The following is a 23,700-nucleotide window of genomic DNA, read 5'->3' as shown; positions in this document are numbered from 1 at the left end:
CAAAATTATAATAATAATAATTAAACAACACCAACAAATTTAATAATATACAAAAACACAAAACAAATATTAAAAAAAAAAAACATTTAAAATGTTGCAAAAAAAAATATGAAAAAAAGTAAAAAATTTACAAAAATCATCTTTAAATTGTAAAGATTTATTTTTTGCTTTTAATAAGTAATTAAAACTTAAAAAATACAGATAAATTACTTCCTTTCTTTCCTTAAGTTATTACCTTTAATCAAATCAATCAGTGTAATATTCAATATACATATATATATATATATTAATTATTATGCGTGTGTGTATGTGTGTTATAGGCATATATTTATACATATATAAATATTTAAAAAATTAAATTATTTATTATAAAATTAGCTAAGAAAAAGTCTAAATGCTCTGATTGTGTTTTTTTTAATTCTATAATTTTTATTTAAAATTTTACACACTTTTAAAGATCTATAATGATGCGTACTACAGAAACATTTTAAGGAATCTGGCTTCAAAATTTCAATTGATTAGTTACTAATACTAGTGTTGCCTACAACTTTCTTTTGGTATTTAAATTATACATTCCTGATGTTCAGTTTTTTTAAACAACAGTTTCCATAGCCTGCATTAAATAAGACCATGGTTCATATACTTCCATAATTTTACTAGGAGAATAGTTTGGGAATGAGTCTAATGTTATGCATGTATAGATTGCGTGGTCCTTATCTACAACATTGCCATTTTAGATCAGTTCTAGTACTTTACGAAGTACTCTTTACGGGCGTGTACTGTAGCTTTTCTAAGATTTATGTCTAAATTAGTATTGTCTAGATTTCCAGATATGTATATGTTTCAGCTCTCAAACTATTTGCCACGATTTCCTTAAACTTTAAAAAGTTATATAGATCCAAATGGCTCTTAAAATAGTACGCATCGTTGCACCATAATTAAAAATTTTAGAAAGGGAAATAATTTTTATGCGTTTAGTTTGTTAGGTAAATGTGTTTAGGTATTGGATCTTTTTTATTTTAAGTTTTAAATATTCTCTATTAGCAAAATTTTTGTAAACTTTTTTGTTTATACTTTTTTTTTTTTGGTATTTAAAACAATTATTAAAAAAAAATTTTTTAATAAAATGAGCATTAACCTTGTATTTTATAAAAATTTATTATAATTTGTTTTTGTTTACAAAAAAAAATATCTAAAAAAAACTTTGTATTAAATATTTAATTTTACATTCATGTGATGCTTTATATGTTTACATATTATTTACTACTCCTATTATGTTTATTATTTTATGAGTTTTAAAAACAACTACAACTATTCCATTTATTATTTAAAAGAAAATTATAAAAAAAAACAAATTATACTTTTAAAACAAAAATTTTATTTAAGCAACGAATAGCCAAACAAGTATTTTGAACTTGTACATGTTTATATATATAAATATAATTAATAATATTTTAAACGAAACAAAAAACCGAAAATTAAAAATAATTAAGTTAAAATTGCATTATATTTTTTGTAAAACAATTATTATTTAATTTTCTTTTTCTATTAAATTTCCTCATCAAGTGTAGTATTTTTTTTATTTAATTTTTATTTACCCACGAATGTTTATAAATCCTATATTTTATATTTTACAAAATATTTTTTTTTTATAATTAATAATTCAAATATTATATTTGTATACTTTTTATGTGATGTATTTATAAAAAACCGTAAAAAATCGTTATTCGAAAGAAAAAAAAAAACAGAAAATAATTTTAAATATCGTCATGCAATAATTATTATAATGTAATAACAATCTTAATAAAAAAAAGAAAATTTTATTTTTCAACTTTTAAAAACAATTTTATTTTGTTATGATTTTTTTCACTTTATTTCTTAGTTTAAGAAAAGACAAAGGACTCAAACGGTAAGCTTATGTCTTTTTTTATTAACATATTTTGTTTTTCTAATAATTTATTTAATTTTATTTATTTAGCCCTTCTCTTTTTTTTAACCAATTTCTATGCTTGACTCAATGTGCAATATACTTTTTAACTGTGTATTAATTAATTATTTTTATTATTAATAAATATTATAAATAACTTAGTTTATAAGATTTAGTATCAGCTCATGAATGAAATCCTCTTAAGAAAAAAACAAATTATAAAACCCTTAGTGATGGAAAAGAAATCTCCCAATTATGTAATGGCAAAAATTAAGTATTTATTATACATATGAAATTAATGATTAAAAAAAAGTAAAACGATAGTATATAGATAAGCAATAATAGCACTCGTATGTTTAGATTTTAGTAGACAACCTGAATCATCGCAAATTAACGGAAAATATTAGCAAAGTCTTGTTAGTTTTTCATTTTCAGAAAAATAATTTTGTAATTTTAAAAATTGAAATCACACAAACAAGGTTATTTATTATAGGCTCGGTGGATAAATATCAAAAGCTTGATAAGCGTTTGCAAGTTGTTTAAAATAGTATTTTTTTATTACAGAAGTTTTATATTTTATATTTCACTAAGTTTTAGTATTAATATTAAAAAAGTTTTCTTTACGCTAAATTCGCTTAACGAAAACAATTTACTCCAACTTTTTCTTGGGGATATTTCGGTATTTTGACCGATCAAGCATTTTAATTGACAAAATTAAAATACAATACATTCTAGTGCTAAGTAGAAATTCATTAACGATAAGATTATGATGATTGATCTGTTTTTCTATAGAAAATGTCATGATTGATCTGTTTTCTATCAAAAACTTCATGGTCCATCTGTTTTCTATAGAAAAGATGAAGATCGTTCTTGTTGTTTTGTTTAAGAAAACTTCATAATCGATCAGTTTTCTACAGAAAACTTCATAATTGATCAGTTTTCTACAGAAAACTTCACGATCGATCAATTTTCAATAGAAAACTTTATGATCGATCTGTTTTCTATAGAAGACTTCATAATCGACTAGTTTTCTGTAGAAAACTTCATGACCGAACAGTTTTCTATAGAAAATTTTATGATCGAATAGTTTTTTATAGAACACTTCATGATCGATCTGCTTCCTATATATAGAAAACGTCAACATCGATCTGTTTTCTATAGAAAACTTCATGATCGATCAGTTTTTATAGAAAACTTCATAATCGATCAGTTTTCTATAGAAGACTTCATAATCGACTAGTTTTCTATAGAAAACTTCATGACCGAACAGTTTTCTACAGAAAATTTCATGATCGAAAAGTTTTTTTTTTATAGAACACTTTATGATCGATCTGCTTCCTATATATAAAAAACTTCATGATTGATCAGTTTTCTATATAAGACTTCAAAATCGATAGATTTCTGCAGAAAATTTCACGATCAAACTGTGTTTTTATAGAAAACTTCATAATCGATCTGTTTTTTATAGAAAACTTCATAATCGATCTGTTTTCTATATTAAACTTCGTGATCGATCTGTTTTCTATAGAAAAGTTTATGATCAATCAATTTTCTATAGAAAACTTCATGATCGATCTGTTTTTATAGAAACTTTAGATCGATCTATTTTCTATAAAAAACTTCAATGTCGATCTTTTTTCTATAGAAAACTTCTACATGATCGTTCTGTTTTCATTATCGATTTATTTCCTCTAGGAAATTTAATGAACTACCAGTTTTATATAGAAAACTTCAAGATTGATCTATTATATATAAAAACTTCATGGTTGATCTGCTTTCTATAGAAAAATTAACGATTGATCTGTTTTCTATAGAACAGCTTCATGATCGACATATTTCTATAAAAAACTACATGGTCGATCTGCTTCCTGATCAAAATCTTTCTTATGGAAAATTTATTTTTATAGATTAATTTTTCATAAAATTTGTTATCATCGATCAGTTTTTTATAAAAAAAAAAAACTTTATCATCGAATGGGTTTAAGATTGTTGGTGGATCTTATTTAGAAGAGAGCAGAATGTATTTCCAAGGTAACTTGAGACTAAGTCAAGTTCTACTAAAAACTATGCAGATCAGGTCTATATCTCTGTTGCTATAAATTTATTATTTTTTCCAATATAAACATTTCTATTATAAATATAACCACAAAATTATTTTTCTGAAAATATAAGAAATCCTTCAAGTGCTTATCATAACGATGCATTAGAATAGAGTAGAAAAAAAATCCCGAAATAAAAATGAATTCGAAAAGTTTATGAAAATAAAAGTTGATAATAAGAAACAAACATTTAAAAGTAATATGAACTTTATCAGGATTACAAAGTATTTAAATAAAACAACATTAATCAATACTCAATGGAAAAAGAGAAACAACAACAACAAACCAAAAAGATAAAATAAAAACATAAATGTATTTAAAAGAAATTAACATTCCGACCCTAAAACGAAATTCAATCTCCAGAATACAAAGAAAGTAAACAAAATGTATACACATTTAATTATACAAATTTAAGAAAGAAATATTAATATTATTATATTGTACACTAAAAATAAAACAACAAGTAAAACAAATAAAAAATACACAATTTATTATTAATAAAAATTATTTAAAAAAATTAAAATATTGATCAAATTATAAAAATAATTTAATATACATAAAAGACAAACAACAAAACTTAAAAGTAAACTAACTTAAAAACTAATATTTATATTATACAAAAAAAAACCTAATTTAAAAAAAAAAACATTAAACTGTTCTACGTAAGTGTCCATCCAGATTTAACAAACCGAGTTAATGATTTATGAAAAATTTCAAAAATATAAAAATAACAAGAAAACAAAATTTTAACTGCAATATTTCAAACAATAATAACAACAACAGAAAGAAAATATCTACAATTTTTTTCAAATTTTATCTAAAATTAAGTCTGTATTTGAAAACTTTAAAGGGAAGAATTTTATTAAAACTAATTTTTCGATTTTAAAGAAAAAGTTTTTTTAAATAAAATAACATTTTTTTTGCGAAGTTTTAGAGTAAAGGCTCTCCCTGATGATATGTACACTAAACTTTGATCCCTTTGTAAAAATGCTGGTAAAAAAAATAGAGATAGTGGAAAGATATAGAAGAGAAGAAGAAATAATAGAGACCTAATGTGAATATTACGTCCAGCCTAATGAGAATTTGAAGTCCTCACCCATTTTGCCAGATTAAAAAAGCAATAAGTTGTTCTAAATTAACATTCCATAGATTCTATCTAGCCTTATACTGAAAACTTTTGCAGAAGTCATTATATGAAAGTAGTATTCGTCTATCATGGTTACCAAATTTACCGAGACCAGTAATGAGCGATATCAGATAACCTAGCTGTTTTCTATGAAGACCATAAAGTCCTGAACATTGGAATAACAGATGTGAATGATATTTTTTAATAAGAAGTAGTGAAATTCTAAAGAACTGTTATATTTACAGTTTCGTTAGCGTGGTTCCAACTCTTGCCAAAGTATTACCAATACTATTACAATATGTAGTCCCGTGTTCTTTGGAAATTTCCCTCATACATTGCTAAATTTTGATGAGGAAAACACACCAAGAGATTTTATAGCAGGTTGACTCTCAGTATAAATCCTTAGCTAATTCAACGTCATCTTGAACACTGCTTGAAAGATACTGCAATCATCATTGAGTCTAAATGAGATTTGAGTTACAAATTCTTCTATGAAGATGCCATCACTTACTTCTTTTGTTATCTTGGATCGATTTGTACTTACTCGGTAAGCAGGGAAGTAATATTAAAGCAATATAGAAGTATTTACTTTTGGGGTGAATAACTAAATAGTTTTGTTTAATGAGGTTCAAAAAATAACTGGTTACAAATGTGTTTCCCAACTTTCCCAGGCTTAAACCTGTCTCTACAGTTATTTTTTGAACTGATTCAGTGCTCCATCCACAAGTTATTTTATAGTACTTTTTGGAATAGTTTTTACATAAAAGTATAAATCGACGTTTTTTTTCGATTCGATTATTCGAAAAACAAACGTTGGATACTGCCGGTCCACACTAGGAAACTTTTTTGGGAAACTTTTGATTTTGTATGAGATAGAAAGAGAAGAAATATCATTCATCTCACGGTACGGAGTTTCCCGTAATCGGAAACTTGTTTTGTTTTGTCATTCTTCTCATTCGTACAACAACAAATCAATGCAATTAATACGTAGTTTCTGAAATAAAAGTTTCTATGTGTGGACATTTAGGAAACTTCCAAAGAGAATTAAGAAAAAGTTTCTCTACGAAAGTTTCCTAGTGTTGACCGGCACATAGATGCTTTAAATAATTGCACTAATTCTCTAGATAATTGGCTACACGTCCCATTTAAAAAAATGACATAATGTTATTGATAACGACCACTCATTACCAGGTAATGTATTAAATAACTACATTATATAGATTACTCATCAACTATTTAACGGAAGCGGGGTTCCGTAGAGATATGATGTTGTAATTGTCCCAAGATACAATAACCAATGACATTTTGGCTTCACGGCACAAGGTCATTGATTTTCAAGCCATTTGTTTGGCCACTTGAGCAAGCACACATTGGGAGTTGTTCTTATAGCTCTTGTTCCTCTAAATGCGAAAGAAATTCTTTTATATCTTTGTCATTAAGAGGAACACAGCCTTGTTCTCTAACAAAAATACTTTCTCAAACTCTATTTGACATTTCTGTAGTACAACTTTAAAGTTCTAAATAGTCATTCCTATTCTGCATTTCAAAATTGCAAAATATTCCCTTTAAAGTTTTACAATTTATTAAAGAATCTATGCGTTTTATAAAGTAAAAACAAATTTATTATGTTATGAACATTTTAACTAAATACAAAAATCTTAAAATAATTTTATTTGTTTTTCTTTGAGAAAAAAGTCAAATTCCATTTACAAATTATTATTTAAATAATACAAAAAACGTGAAAAAATAAAAATCTTTAACTTGCAAAACGTCCAAAAGAAAATAATTTTTTTAAAAACATTTAAAATAAAAAAAGAATAAAAACGTTATAAACAATTCTTGATATTTTTATATATACATACATATTATTATATAATTATTTAAAAACAAAAGAAAACATAAAAAATAAAACAAACAAAAGTACTAAAATAAAACAACAGCAAAAACAATAACAACCCAAAAAAATGTTGTGAATTTAATAAAAAAATAAAAAACTTTTAACGAAATATTTTTATTGTAAATTTTGTTAAATTCAACTTGAATTATTTAAAATGAAAACGAAAAAAATGTCCATTCAAAATTTTTTTTTCAATTTCTTGTAAAAATAACGACAACAAATTTAATTATAAATAAATAAAAATATCAAAGTTAATAATATTACTACAACAACCAAAAACAACATTCTCAATACACAATAAAACAAAACTCTAAAAAATATGAAGAAAAATAATAACGATATAAAAAAAATATGCACAAATTTTTATCTAAAAAAAAGTAAAAATTATAAAACTATAAAAAATAAAAAATTAAATCTTGTAAAAGTTGTTTCTAAATTTTAGAGCTTACAATTAACTAACAATTAAAAAAATATTTCCCTCATTAAAATTTATATGCCAACTCCAATTCCCAACCTGTGCTCCTCTCCAATTTGAACCATTATTAAAACTAAAATAAAATATCATTAAACATTTTAGATATAGATTAATGCATACATAGTTTATCTATCTCCCCCTCCCCCCTAAACTAAACTAATAATAAAATCAAGAGAAAAAAGATAAAAATGATATTAAAGCTTCTACTTCTCAAGCTTCTTAAACACTTAAATGCAGCACCTGGCGTACCTAAATTATAATGAAAAATTCAAATATTACTTAATAATAATAACGATAAAAAAGTAAAAAAAAAAACAAGAACAAATCAATAAATAAACAATACTTACATAGATACTTAAAGAAAAACATATGGTCTTTTATTGAAAACATTAAAAATAGTCGGTTAATACCGACTTTATGCTAATTTTCGCAAATTGTATCTTAATAACAATAGTCACTCAGTTTATTTAATTTTAAATATTTTTATCGATTCTAAGCCACAGGGTTTCGTTACTTAAAAATATGGACTCATTCGTAGTCTGTCAATTTTGAGGACAGGTATTACCAATTAACAAGTATCACAAGTGTCACATTAAACTACATATGGGCATTTCCATAATGTCAAATAAGACAGACGAACACATTTAAATTGATTTGGATTTACGTTTTTAAGCCCTACACATCTTAAGTGATATTAGTCATGTACCCACCTTAAAGTATACTAATCGGCTCAGAATCATTTTCGATTTAGCCATGTCCTTGTAATCAAACTACAGGTCGCAATTTTAAAGATAATTTAATGAAATGTGGTACATGATCTTCTATTGTTCCAATGACAAATACTATTGAAAATGTTAACCATTTTTTAATTTTTTCGGTTCATTATTTCACCTAGCCCCCATACAAATAAACCCCCGGATAGGACTTGTAATCAAACTACAGGACGCAATTTTGAAGATAATTCAATGCAATTTGGCAAGTGATCTTCTATGGTACCATAAACAAAGCCGATTGAATATGTTTAATCCATTATTTCACCTAAGGGGTTTTAAGATCACAATTATGTTTAATATCAAGACAAAAAACAGCAAAACCAAGTTCTATACTAGCCTTTATGACCCTCATGAATTTTATAATTATAGGGCCTCTATAAAAAGCCCCATTCAAAATTTGACACTTCTTCTTTAGTATAATAGAAGACCATATCTTATAAAATTTCGTTAAATTATCATCAAAAATGAGAAAGTTAGAAGTGTTTTTATTTGTTCAGTCTCAGTAGACAATCTCATGGAAATGCCCATATCTTTGCACTAAATATTAAACCATATCGTTAATTATTTTATCAAATATGAAGATTCAAAAAAACCTTTTATTCGCGCACAGCCGAATGGGTTGATCTCATTATTGTTAAAAAGTCATTTGAATTAATTTTTAGAAAAGTAACTGTTAAACGATGGTCGGTTATTAAGATTGTGACCCTGAAAGTATCAAATAAGACTCGGGAGTATCACGGTACTTTTGAACTACTAATAATATCAAAAAAGACTCGGGAGTATTACGGTACTTTTGAACTTCTAACAGTATCAAAAAACTAACATCGTACCAGTTTCGGCTATATGCACTACCATATGGCTCGAGGTATTTAACGTAGAACCCCATAACGCCTCTGAAACGGTTTATGACAAATTGAATATGTCCATATGTACTTAATGTATGTTTCATGGATATTTAAACTGAGTTATGGTAATTTTTTTTTAGTTTTTTAAACATTCAAGTGATTTTCCAAAAATTGCTCGATTTGTGTTGGGTCTGGATGAAATCATGGACCTATTATTAATCATTATACATAGCAAACGTATTTCAATTATTTTAATTAGTATATAAATAAAGTTTTATTTCAAAATTACACAAAATAATTACAAAACTTTCTGTATTTTCCTTAAAAGGAAAGTACACTGCGTTACAAAATAATTATTCGTAAGCCGAAATCAAATCGATTCTTTCGCCACTTTTTTAACCTTCGCCTTACCAAAACCCACCCGGGTGACCTTTTCGTTTTTTCTTTTATACCTTAGCCAAATTTGCTCCGATTTAAGAGAAATTTTGACTCACTGAACAAAACATAGATTTCTTTCGATTTTTATAAAAAAGTTTAATATTTTTGACTTTTAAACGGATTTTTTCAGCTTTTGTCAATTTTACTACATGGCTTACCAATTTCCACCCGGGTGACCATCAAAGTTTATAAGTTCTTATCTCTCAAAAACATAAAAAAGACAAGAACATCCGGGTGGGGTATTGGTAAACGACGAACATAATTTAATATCGTTTGCAAAAACCTATGCGAAAGTTTAAATGTTTCATTCCTCATATTTATTTGTAATTATATTTTATTTTACTTGTTTTTTATTATTTTTGTGTAAATACAGTCTTTAAATTAGCATTAAATAACCATCAATTAATTAATTTATGATTCTTTATCTGTTAAAATTATATAAGAAAAAAGGTTACCCGGGTGGGTATTGGTAAACGATGAACATAAAATCCTTTGGCGAAGGTTAAATTTATCAATGTTCTAAACGATGGTAAGTATTTACTAGTTTTTCTAGTTTTTAATACTATTTTTTTAATATATGTATCTTTGTTAAACTAAGTTATAATAAGAAATAAAATAATTAAACGATTTATTTTTATTAGCCAAATATAATTTATTTTGTATTTGTATAATTTTTTATGAAATTTAATACAATATTTTGTTATATTTATTATTGTAAGTATACAGTGTATATTAAATATTTTTTATATACATTTCAATTAAATAAATATTTACCACAAAGATCAAATGTGCTTTTAGAAATTTCACGCAAGAATGTTGAGTTTTTTTAAATCACACACACGATATCTTATTAACGTTATAGGGAATTTGAATGTTTTAGAAATATGTACATATATGAAATGACAGATAAAGTTTTCCAGCGTTTCACTGTCCCCTTTGTATGTTTCATTCGTCTTAATCCATTCGTACAATTTTGTGTAATTGTGGCCTTTACCCCTTTAAGTCAAACTTATTGATTAAATTGGTAGAGACCAAATAAGACTTTTGATTAATTTATTGCATATTTCTTCCGGTATATTCCGACCGGCACGAATACCGGTGGCTAATTTGCTGATACAGACATACCTGCCAGAAATCTACGAAATCGGTACAGAATCACACCTTATTTCAATGTGGTCTTTTTCATTCACCTGGTAGACTGGAGAAAGGTCTATCACGCGCTCCTGAATCCTTATATGAAGAACTCAGATGGCAATTTTTATATATTTATATATATATTTTTATGGCTGCTTGCTAAAGTACAGGAACTATCTTGCCACATACGGGAAGATGACGCCATGAAAGATTGCATTCTTAAGAGTACAATCTCCATCAACTAATCAATAATCGTCCAGTGCATTTTTTAACCTCTTAAACCCGCACAACGTGTTGTTTCAGTAACAGCACATAATTGGTAGGCCCAGAAAATAAATCAGGAGCCCTCTTTGTTTCGAGATAATATTACAATGGTTGGACGAATTTCGAATGTCAATTCAAAAACAATTATTGTCCCAACAAGTTTAAAGGTGGGGCTCAACCATAAGTCGCGTAGCATGAAACAATACGAATCCTGTTCAAAATACGACAGGGAACCGTAGTACCAGTACTAGTCTCCCACTAGGCAGAGGAGACTTTCCCAATCGTTCATTTTCCAGTGTAAACCAAAAATTCCCCAACCTGTACTGGCGTCCCACTACGCATGATATCTGTTAAGATGACAACAGCACAAGAGAGAGAATCCAGATATATGTATATGGCATAGATATATCAGTCCTTAAACCAACATACGTGGATCCCGAAGGAACCTTAACCAACTGACCCGCCAGGACAAGTCCTTCGGGTAACTGGCTAACCGCAGTGCCAAATTATATGGTACTCTTCGACCCCATGTCAATTCATTCCAATCATTGACAGAGGATACATCTGACATCAACAGATAATAGTCCCGGAAGACTGGAGCGCTTTACGTGAACACCTGCCTTGATGGTCTATTCCACGGTGGTCTTTTTCAACTAGTGGGTAAGCTTTTGCAACGACTCACCACCGCCCCAATTGTGTATCTTATACGTAGGTGGCAATTTACGTATATGGATGTTTCGGTGTAGTATACGTAGCCATGTTGGGAAAGGACATGAGCAAGCTCAATCTAGCCCCAACAAAGAAAATATAATCACTAGTATAGAGTCAATAGACAATGCAACATCAAAACCGATTGATATTGTGACGAATACTCATATAAAAGGGATAAGAGGGTTCAACAATCTATTTGCCACTATTGTAGAACGGCCTCCTAGAGATGATAAGGAATTAAAGGCATAAGAGCTCATTATAAGCCACATTCATAAAATATAAGGTTTCAGGCTGAAATAGCTAGGAATAGAATTCACGACGAACTTGTGGTTATAATAGTACACTAGGTGTTTCAGAGAAATTTTATTCCAAACAACATGTTATACAAGCTCTCTCAAGCAATATGGAGGAATGAACCAAGCTGCGTTCTGACGAGAAAGATATGACCAACGCTGGGCAAACGTTTGTCCTTCGCCTGGGTAACAATCTTGTCGATGCGAGGGCTTATGAACACTATATTGTCAGGGCCTTCTGAGTTTATTGGTCTCCTCAAACCTCTACTCGCGGTTGGATCTGGCTTTAAAGCGGTATAAACCTAAAGGTATTAGAAGTGCAATATGTACAACAACTTTTATCGAAGAAGTCATAAAGTTGGATTCACCCCTACATACTGGTTTTAAGACTTTAATTTTAAATTAAATTTCACAAATCTTAAAACATTAATTTTCATGGCACGCTGTTAACATTTGAATATGTGTGTGAGATTTTGCTTTTTTACACATACATATGTAAGTATTAATTGTTTTTTTTTATTAAATATTGGTGCAATGTTTTTTTATATATACTTTGTATACATTTTAAAGCATATTATTAAAATATATTTATTTTTATTATTTAAATAATTTATTTATTATATAAATTTTGTGTTTGTACAACCAAGAATATAAAAAATATTTTTATATTTATAGTTTTTTATTTTATTTTATTTTTTTTTTTTTTTGTAATTAATATGACCTTGTATTTTGCAATGTAAATTGTTTATAACTATATGTAAGTGTATATTAACTATAGGAAGCTTTTTTATCTTTTGCATTTTTTCAGTTTTATATAATTTTTGATATTGTTTCAATTTTGTTTACTTATCAATTTTAGTAGTGAGTTTATGGAATGCTTTTAAAGCGTTTTTGATATCAAGAATTTAATATTGCATTAGTTGTTTTTTTATATTTACAAAATATTTTATTTGTTTTGTAAAGTAGGAATTCTTTTGATATATTCGAGTAAAAATGTTAGATAAAATATAATATCAACCGTTTTAGTGTAAATGAATTTTATTTTTAAGTTTAAACTTTTTTTTGAGTCCTTTCTTTTACAAAATTGTTTGTTTTATAATAGTAGAGATTTTGCATTAAAAGCCAATCTACATATTTTCATCAAGTTGATAGTATAAATAGTTACAAAATATGAATAATCTCAAAATTGTATTTATAGTTTGTTTAAGAGAAGAAAAATAAAAACGTTCAGTTCAAATAATTTGTCTATACTCTCTTGGAAGGAGTAATTAAGTATTTAATATGTTTTCAGTTTGATACGGTAATAATTAGCTTAGTGATGTTGTAAAATTAATTAATTAAAAATTACATTTTTATACGTATAATAATGACTAAAACAAATTTCCTTCTTATACCAACAATACGGGGGTAGGAATAATGTAAGCTAAGGATAAAAAATATTTCATTATATACAATACTTTAGATTTGTTTCGTTATCAAAGAATTGACAAAAGTTCTTTTGTTCCTGCAGAATAAAATCAGTTTTATAATTGCGGCAATATATTCTCATCACGATGATCAATTATCCAACTTTGCGTTTTACTATAAGGATCACAGATAGCAACTTGTACATAATCACCTTGATGTAATCCCCGATGATCGAGACACATGCCTGTATTTAAATGTCTTAAGCGATTATTCGAGTATTGCCATTTTTCATTTAGATCATCATTTTCAAAACAAGTCGTCATTACAATTAGATATGGCGGTGAATCGCTGTGCTGTACATTGGCACAGCTTAATTCGTTGCGTAGTACGTTGTTGTTGGTAAAGGAGAAGAATTGTGTTTTGGCAATTTCTTTACTGCACGAATAAACGCCCAAATTATAAGGTTTCTCGTTGTTCTGTTGTAAATCGTCCAGACATAAATTGGAATTAAGCGAACGTACTCTGAAATGAGAGAAAAAATATAGAATAATTTAAGGAATTTGTCACAGATGATCTAGCTATGGACTGAAATTACTGTTGATCCAATATGTTTAGTACTGGAAACAGACTGATTTAATGAATTTCTCAGCGTTCAAAAAAAAATCGCTTGTAAGGTTTACTTATAATGTAGCGATCGTGTCCGCTGAAATCCTGTCAAAAATCTAAAAGTCTTCGTTAGTCAAAGCTTTACGAGACAATCACACAAAAATGTTGTACCAAATACTTAATCAGGTTAACTTTCCTTTTGAGATTTATCATAAAAATAAGAGGTTGCGGACGAACTAGCTAGATTAGGTTCGAGCCTTGATATAAATGATAGATAAAGGATAGTAAAGCCACCCACCGTGACATCATAAACCAGTCCTAGTATGCGAGGATAAGGAGAAAGTTTATTAGGATACAGAGTCTAGGCTGGGAAATAGGTTCAACGACGAAATTGAGGTATTGCGGGTCAAGGGTAGTAGTCACTTGTTCGACTGGGCTTTATAGGTGGACAAAGATTTTTCTCTGTCACTCTTATCTCCTTATTCTTTGGGATACGACTTATTAATAATATCTATCCTTTTTACCTTCTTCTCTGTTTTTTACTTGTAGTGTGTTTTTACTTTGTTTTTCTGGTTTTGAATCCTCATGCCTTGAAGCAAATTATAATGCAGGTCTCCGAGTGGATATGCACCGTTTTAATGGTGTATAACCCTTCTTAACCTAACCATTAAAACTTTAAACTAAGTGATTAAACTTATGATACACTTTCCAACAGTGAGTAATTGACTTTTCGAGGAGTGTATTTAACGATTAATTAAGAGTGTATAAAACGATTAAAGTGTTATTATGAGACTCTACAATAATGCTGAGTTAGCTACGATATACAGGGCAATGTGGTAGAGAACGAACTAGACTAGCTTTGAACTAAATAAAATGCACAGACCACGCATTTCTCATTGTAATAGTGATATTGACTTCAGTTCTTGACAATATCAAGATTTGATGCAAAAGCAACAAACAAGGATTCACGATAGCAATTTTAATGGGACATTGTTCTTTTAGGCTTCTTAAGGTAAGTGGAATAGTGTCATATAGATATGCGAACAATTAGTTCAACATGATCTAGGTCTAAGGCTAAAATGGATAGAAAGTTATTTGCTGAAAATTTTTGCAATTTATTAGATTTTATCAGAAGAAATAGTCGGTTTTCGATTAGTGACAATAGTGACAATTCTCATTTCCTATCATATTTTCGCTGCTATCGGAATGTGTCCTTTCTTTTTTCAACATATCTCATATGAAAGTTCTTAGTGCATAACCCTTCTTCACCTAAAATTACATAATAATTTTTTTGTTTAGAACAAAACATTTGACACGTTCTGTAACGTTCTGTAAAAAAGTAGTAAATGCATGGGTTCAACTTAAAATGAACTGGTTCATATTTAGGGGAAACAAGCTGATTTTAACATTAACGTTTCATTTTCGAGCATGAGTTCGCATTTGGAATAATAGCACGTCATTAAAATGGGTACTTCTAACCAATGAACATTCCATGATTCTCATGCAAATTTTCATTTATTTTAAAATGCATTATTGAAAGTATTAAGATAATTGTTTTTAGTGCGATATTGTTAAAATATTCGATAATTCTTATGCAAATTTTCATTGGTGCACTACACTTATTTTAAAATGCAATATTGAAAGTATTATGAATTAATTTTTAGCATTTAAATAATTGTTTTTAGTGTGATATTGTTAAAAGTTAAATATGTTAAATAATAAATTTAAATATGATATGCAAGCAATACAAAAATGTAATAAAATTAATGATATTTTTAAAATTTATGTTTCTTTTGAATCCTAAGCGAATACCAAATTATAGTGAATATTACAATTCCTATAACAGAATTTTAAATAAGTGAATTGTATGCAATTTTTCATGACTTCACTTATGACAAATTTATAAGAACTTTGACATGTATTTCAAACAAATTAACAAGAATACCTACTAAAGAAATCATGAACATAACCCTTCTTCTTGAAAAACTTAAATTTTTTCGCTGTCTCCCTAATGTTTTCCCTAATTATAAACAATTTTTGTTTAATTTTTACTTACTTTCCATAAGCTTTAACATCTTTGGTGGGTACAAATTTTTCCGGATAGACATTTTCCAAATACCAATCAAAACTTTTACAGCGCAGTTTCTTGCGTAACATGACACGGTGGGTAACATCGCCAATATCAGGATGGAATTTTAAATCGGGACGATTCAAAAAGAATATATTTATATAATCATCCATCCAAACTAAAGCCATGCGAGCAGTGTTAATGCCATGTGTATCACGATTGTTAGGGAACCTGTAAAAAAAACAATTAATAAAATAAACAACATTATTAATAAATAAATTATTAAACAATAATGGAGTTCTATGAACATTATAACCTAATTCTATAAAGAAAACATTTTAAAATAGTTTTGCAATTTTGATTGATTTGTTGATCATTTAGAAAGTATTAGTTATAGCCTCCGAATTACAATTTTATCGAAAATAGGTTTATATACAAGATAACATTATTAATACATACGCAGACACTAAATAAAATTCATTATTTAAAACAAATGTTTTCTAATAAAACTGTAAAAAATCATAAATTTCATTATAATTCAATAAGGTAATAAAAATATATGAAATGAAAGTATATCTTTTGTTATCACTACTAAATTAAATAGATAGCGTTTAAAATTAATACTGAATTTGTTTTAAAAATATTTCTATCTATTCATTAAAAGATAAATTTATATGAATACAACCTAATTTTTTTTTTATTCTAAACATTTAGTTGTATCGACAAAACAGTGCCGTCTTTAACTTACTTATAAGGATGGAAATCTCTGAATATATGACCAACTCTAGAACAGGGTATAGTTTCAATGGTACCACCACATTGCCAAATTCTAAAGGACATTTCTAAATTTTCACCACCCCAGCCATCCATCTGAAATTAAAATAAATTATTAATTGTTTTGATTTCACTTAATAAAAGTAAATAATCACACACCTGTTCATCATAACTACCGATTTCCCAGAAATAACTACGATCTATGGCAAAGAGACCACCAGCCATGGTCGGACTGTAGGTGGGACAAACATCTAAATCATTCTCTTTACATTCACGTTGTTGCCTTTTACGTTCACGATTCGAGACAGTGATCCAATCAAAGTGACCAGACCATTGAAAACCACCCACTTGAAATGATTTATAGCCATTTGTATTGTATTTAAAGTCCTGAGCATCAATTACATCAATAATGGGAACTAAAACACTAGTACGAGATTCCTTAATGCGCTGCAGCAGTGGTTCACACCAGCCAATGTTTGCCTCACAATGAGCATCTAAAAATATTAAGACGTCACCGGTAGCTACACGTGCACCTGCTAAACGAGCTCGTATCAAGCCCAACCTGAAAACATACAAAAATTAAATATTTATTAATAAAAAACAGACACACAAAAGTAAACAATAAAAGAGATACAAAATGAAAAAGCAAAAAAAATACAAAAGAAAAACAAATCGAAAACTTTATAAATCAAAAGGTTGAAAAACTCATAAAAATCTATATAGACACGGATATAAGAGCATTTGTAGTGAACGGAACAGTGGTAGTATTTGACTTGTGTTTGGGTTTTATTTACCTACATGTGTAGACGTAGTATTTTGTTATTTTTTTTCAGCTGTGCATACTTTTAACCACGCATCATAGTTCTTAAACTGATCACAATATTACGAATTTAATAAAAATATACAATTTATATGTTTGTTTGTTCATCAATGTTTAAAACTTGTTAGATTTCTTGGCTAATTGGAAATTGTGAAACAAAAAAGGCCAATACCTATAAGCAACTTAAATTAACAACACATGCACTTAAACACATACAATGTACATAATTAATTTGAAATTGATATTTGTTTTGTAATAGGTACTATTGATTTTCAAATACATAATATTATATGTACATACATATGTATGTATGGATGTTTGTATGTACATTTACTTTTAATATTACAAAAGTCAATCATTGTAACAAAGCAAATTGTTCACTTTGTTCAGAGCCGAAATTTGTTTTATGTTGTAATATAATTTGTTATATTTTTTTAATCATAAAACTATTGAAATTATCAAAAAAAAAACCATTTCTTTCCCAGCAGTTTAGAAGAACTGTTCGGAGTAAGCACCAGCTTATCGAGGAGGAATTCAATCGTATCTCTAATTACGCTTTCGTTTACAAATGAGACACACAGGAGGGAAAAAAGGAAAATGAACCCTTACCTACTCTGGGGATACGCTCTCGCTTACAAAAAGCTACATAAAGTAGCGACTGTCGTTACCATTATTTTCTGATGCATTGACTCTTTGTGGAACTGCTCACTTGTTATACATCGGTATTACAATAGTTCAATACAACGTATTGTAGTACCGAAATCAGTTAAAAATACCGATTTATATTTATTTAATTATTGTATGAAAACTAGGATTAAGTGAGGCCTGATCATTATAAAATGCATACGGCAGAGTCATCAACGCAAGTACAAAACCGCTTTTTGTCTAAATACAAGTAAATTAAACATAATTATAGCTTTAGTTGTATTGGGGCTATGTAAAACAATTGATCGATCTTAACAATTTGTAGTAGGGTACTTCCTCGGGACAATAAAATATAATTGAGTTATCTTCAAAATTACAACCTGTTGTTTTTTTACAATGACAGAAGGACGCTCAAAACTAAATCGGCTCAAAAAATTATTCTAAGCCGATTGGTATAAACTGTCTGTATGGCCAGTATTATTTTGCGTTACAAACATCAGCACGAGTGACGATTATATACCTAGCAAAAATAATTAAGGTCATACTTTAGAAACTACATCTTAATCGCATCTAAAAATGTGATTACATAAATATTATTCACTTTTAGAAACCAAATATTTCCTTACAAATGAAAACCCAGTTAAAAGTGAGAAATGTCATTATAAATAACATACATATTTGAAGTACATCAATGTTTGGTAAACAACAGTGAAATTTACATAAGCGTGTCATTTAGAAAATGTGTTTTATTTTTGACATCCAAATATCGGATTTTTACTGCTTCTAAAACTAAAAAATGGACAACGTCTCTGCAATGACAAGTTAAAGAAAAATTTATAGTTTTTTCCAGAAAAATAATTGATGTCTTACTTAACAAAATATGACATTTTTTTGATGAAATTTTCATAGGTTGTCTCGGATTTTTGCTCATATCTCCGTTATTTACCGACCGATTTTGCTGATTTTTAATAGCGATCTTCTCGAAAGCATGTCTAACAGAATTATTGAAGATGCGGATCTCACCGATATCTTTGGTCCTCTAAAAACTGTTTTCAACAGACAGACGGACATGGCTAAATCGACTCCGCTATCTATAAGGATCCAGAATATATATACTTTATAGGGTCGGAAAATTATATTTTAGAAATTACAAACGGAATGACAAACTTATATATACCCTTCTAACGAAGGTGAAGGGTATAATAAGAAAAGAGGTGTAGAAAAGTCATTACAAATAACACATTTAAAGCACATTAAGTTTTGGTGAAAAACCAGTGAAATTTTCATAGGAATGTTATTAAGAAAATGTGTTTTATTTTTGACATTCCAATATCGGATTTTAACTGCTTCTTAAACTAAGATTAGATGTAGTTAAAAATTGCCAAAAAAAATGAACAACATCCCTCCAATGACATAGGTTTTTCACCCGATTTTGAAGTACTTCGAGTTACTAGTTCTTGTTGGGTAGTTGTGATGAAAATACTTCATTTTTTTCCACACTTTTTTTGCTGGGTAACAATTTCCAGTACGAGATAATGATATTTATTTTGTTGAAAATGTTTCAGGTAATTTTTAATTGGAAATGAAAACTTTTCTTTATTTTTAATTCGTTTTTGTTGAGATCTTGCTACTAAGATAAACTCAATTAAAATTGATTTTTTTATTTTAAATTTAGATGAGTATACTTGAAAAATTTAAAAATTTGTTATTTAAAGTTCGAAAAGAGCTTCTCTATAATTGTGATTTTTTTTATTTGAACTTCGTTATCAAATGGAAAATTAGATTTCTTTATGGTTAAGCTTTTCTAAAATAATCTTAAAATGGCATAGAGAACAAATTAAGAAACAACTTATAACGTATGTAAATTTGTTTTGCAGAGCTAGTCTCATTTCTTGAAGAGAGCAGAATTAAGGAAAAAAATAAAATAATTAATTCAAACAAAAATAGAATAGTTCTAAAACTATGAAGGTTTTTAAACTAAACATGTTTTACAACATATGTATTTAACATTGGTTAATTAAAAGTAGGTTGCATAAATTACAATATTTAGAAAAAAAACTTATTTAAAGAATGTGTATTTACCAATATATAAGTAAAATCAAAAAGTATATTAACATTTATCGAATGTTAAACTTAGATCTTAGATTTTCCAAAATACTTAACAATTAAAAAATCTTTTACTTTCTACTTTTAATCATATATTGTTAAACAATCGACAATTGTATTAACAATTTTTAAATCAAATATCTTTTGAATTAACTTTGATATTTAGACATTAAACAAAAAAAAAAACAAAAGCATCTTTAAATAAAACTTTGAAAACGTGTATAACTAAAACAAGTCTTGTCTACTTGACAGTTAAATAACCAAAAACATAAAAAACGCACACCAATTCGTTAAAAATAATTTTCAAATTAATATCTATATAAAAATTTCAAAGTGTTTAGGCTGCTACAATTCTTCTATTTATGCAAATCGTAAGAAACAAGGTCACAAACATATTTCAAGTTTTTTTTTCGTTGTTATAAAAGTAGCACTTTAAAAAACCACAAATTTGAGGTGTAAATAATAAAGGTTTATTTTTGGTCATTATAAACATGTAAATCTTTTAAAAGCTACTTAAAAATCTAACGGGTCTAGAAAATTTATTATTGTGTTGGCAAATGCAAGGTAAATGTTATAATTATTAGTGGCAGTTAAAAATATTTTATTATTGTTTATTTTTTAAAAATATAAATGTGTTTTTGATTAAAAATATAAATAAAATATGTACAGTTGCAGGAACTAAAGTAAGACGCTATTGTACATTTAACTCATTTACTTGAAGACTGACTTAAGTCAAAAAATATAAATTCAAATAAAAATTTAATGTTTTATGTTATTTACCATTTACCGAATAACTTTTAAACAATTTATTGATTTAGGCTGATGTCAATTATTTAAATAAAAGAGTCTCTCAAAAATGGTCATTGCAGACCATTAAAGTTTAATGATATGATTAGGTACATAAAGTGTTATGAGATCAACGCTCTAAGGTCTTTATTTTTTACACATTTTGAATGGATTTTAAATTACACTTACCGATTCTTTAAACGTACAACTGACACCTTGCCCGATGGTATACGAGTACGTATATAATAGTCTAATTTCTCTCCCAGCTCCTCGTTGGTGCTACCATCATCTACCAATATGATTTGCTTCAACAAACGACCCACACATGTATTCAACGTACTATGAACTGTGCGCAACAGCACCGAATAGGGTTCATTAAAGAAAATAATAATGACACTTGTTGTAGGCAGGGTGTCTACATCAAAATGTTGTTTGGCACACAAAGGATGGCGAAAATCGTCCAGAGTACGATTATACGATAAATGTTCACTCAACTCTTCATTGAGAGCAATTTTCTTGTAGATTTCCTCACCGCGTTTTTTGGCAGAGCCCTCCAAATAAGCAGCATCTCCCATATCACCCAAACCGGGTTCCTGTTTGGCCAAATCGCGCTGTATACTCAACTCGTAGGGCGAACCATAATCAATGGCTGGTGGTTTATGCAATGCAGCCACTGGTCGTGGTATTTCATTTTCATTAACGTTCTCGTGGCTATCGTTATCATCATGCTCATTATCGATATGACTAAAAGGATTTTGTTTTAAGGCGGCTTTCTCAAATGAAGAGGTTAGTGGGGAATCCTCATCAATTTGCAATACTTTTATGTAAACAATGAATACTAAGGCCACCAGTGTAAAGGTAATAATTTTACCATAAAAGGAACGAAAACGAGGCAGCATTTTTGGAAGTTTTAAAAGTATTTATCTTCATTCACTTCTTCGTTATTTAATAATATTTTCGTTTGAATAATATCATTAGCTTTGCCAACGAAACATTCATACATGCAAATTTTAAACAAGAATTCCGTAATCACTAGTCATTTATATGTACACTTTACTCCTCTGGCAGTGTTATGAATGATGAAGTTGAAATTTGTTGCCTTCTTATTTGATTGTAAAAAAAGTGTTAAAAAGACCACTTTCGATTTTCTTTTATAATTTCCACTTCTTAACAAGTCGTTTGTTAATGAACGATAATTAATGGCACAATTTTTCAAAGTTCGAGAAATGGAGTCACACACTCCCAAATCACACTTTCTCACTCCAAAAAAGTGTTTTTATTTTATTACAAATAAAAAAATCCAGTTTTAATTTCTAAATAAAATTTATTTTTTCTTTTTTTTTTTGTTTTGTATTTCGTCCGCGTGTCTTTTTTAACACTCTCTGGCGTTTTAATAGCTCGTCTTAAACTGAGCTATGATTCTGTAAACTTCTTTTTCATTTTAGCCATCTTCATTATCAATGAAAAAATTAAAACGTCACTAAAAATAAACAAAAACAACAACTCAACATTAAAAGCCACAAACTTGCTCTCGAAGAAGAAAATCTAATCAGCAACGGCAACGAAGACCAGCCAGTTTTTGACTCGTTCACTGACTTGTTATTATATTATTTATTCTTTTTCTTTAACTGTTGCTTCAGCTGTTGCTGTTTTCTTAAGATAAAAAAATAATTAATTAACTAGCAGATAGTACAAAAATTTACAAATGTTTGGTTTTATTATTAAATTATCTGTGAATATGTTTGCTATAAACTAATATTAATTAACTAAAGCCGATTTAAAATTTATTATTTCATTTTGTTTATTTTAATATATACACAACAACAATATTCACACAACAAAAATTCTTTCTGCAATTTTTACTACTATTTTGTAGTCAGAGTTGGAAAAAATGTACTCAAGGGTAGTTACCAGACAAATTAAGTAGAAAATCGCTAAAATAATATTAGAGTCGCTAAGATTTTTTATATTGTAGATTATTTCAAAATAATAATACCGTTACAATTAAACTATCAACTAATAATGTAGAATAACATTATCATGTATTTTATATGATTTCGTCAAGAAATGTCGTACTAACATTTTCATACATTTTGGTCATACAGGATTTTATTCATATAAGGGTAACCATTTACTTATTGGTCTTAAAAAATATGTCCAAAGAAGTTCAGATAGCTATTTCTTCATTCTTAAAATTTTCTTCGATTAAAATAAGTTTTTCCAAATAAGTTAAAAAGTTTCTTATCGTGCTTTCAACCCCAATTTTTAAATAAATTCACTGTAATGTATTGATGGTGGGGAAGCTAGTTCCTATGCGCATTTCGCCGGTTGCTTAAGCCAGCTCATCAGGAAACCTTTCCCAATATTTTAGGAAAACTAGAAATGTCTTATGAAAGAATTATTTCAAACTCAATAAGAATTCAAAACGCATCTTTCACAAAACATTAAAGTTTTGACAAAACACTAACAATAACAGTGAGTTTATTTTTTCTTACATTCCTTTCTG

At 27.9% G+C, this 23,700-nt stretch overlaps 1 protein-coding gene across 3 annotated transcripts; it reads right to left on the bottom strand.

Annotated features, from left to right (window-relative positions):
- Positions 1-12,710: 12,710 nt before the first annotated feature.
- On the bottom strand, positions 12,711-23,042 carry LOC111688745 (polypeptide N-acetylgalactosaminyltransferase 1). 3 transcript variants are annotated; one of them, XM_023451256.2, is made up of 6 exons: positions 22,898-23,042; positions 21,384-22,674; positions 16,997-17,399; positions 16,812-16,933; positions 16,052-16,294; positions 12,711-13,911 (listed from the first exon to the last, which is right to left on the bottom strand). In XM_023451256.2, the coding sequence occupies exons 2-6, from the start codon at positions 22,091-22,093 to the stop codon at positions 13,506-13,508; spliced, it is 1,884 nt and encodes a 627-aa protein (XP_023307024.1). In that variant the 5' UTR covers positions 22,094-22,674; positions 22,898-23,042; the 3' UTR covers positions 12,711-13,505. The 3 variants fall into 3 exon arrangements, with proteins under 3 accessions (XP_023307024.1, XP_046810625.1, XP_046810624.1); XM_046954669.1 differs by having other exon boundaries at positions 22,888-23,023; XM_046954668.1 differs by having other exon boundaries at positions 21,384-23,026.
- Positions 23,043-23,700: the final 658 nt, after the last annotated feature.

This window comes from Lucilia cuprina, chromosome 6 (genome assembly GCF_022045245.1).
Source record: "Lucilia cuprina isolate Lc7/37 chromosome 6, ASM2204524v1, whole genome shotgun sequence".
In the NCBI taxonomy this organism is placed as follows: domain Eukaryota; kingdom Metazoa; phylum Arthropoda; class Insecta; order Diptera; family Calliphoridae; genus Lucilia; species Lucilia cuprina.
The sequence above is the reverse complement of the archived record's forward strand: the minus strand, read 5'-3'. Positions and strand labels throughout refer to the sequence as shown.

Bases quoted from the DNA above. Each gene is read 5' to 3' on its own strand.
- LOC111688745 (XM_023451256.2), bottom strand. From the start codon at position 22,093: ATGCTGCCTCGTTTTCGTTCCTTTTATGGTAAAATTATTACCTTTACA. The intron at 16,934-16,996 runs GTGTGTGATTAT...TTTTAATTTCAG, and splicing joins TCGGTAGTTATGATGAACAG to ATGGATGGCTGGGGTGGTGA. The intron at 16,295-16,811 runs GTAAGTTAAAGA...TTTTTTTTACAG, and splicing joins AGAGATTTCCATCCTTATAA to GTTCCCTAACAATCGTGATA.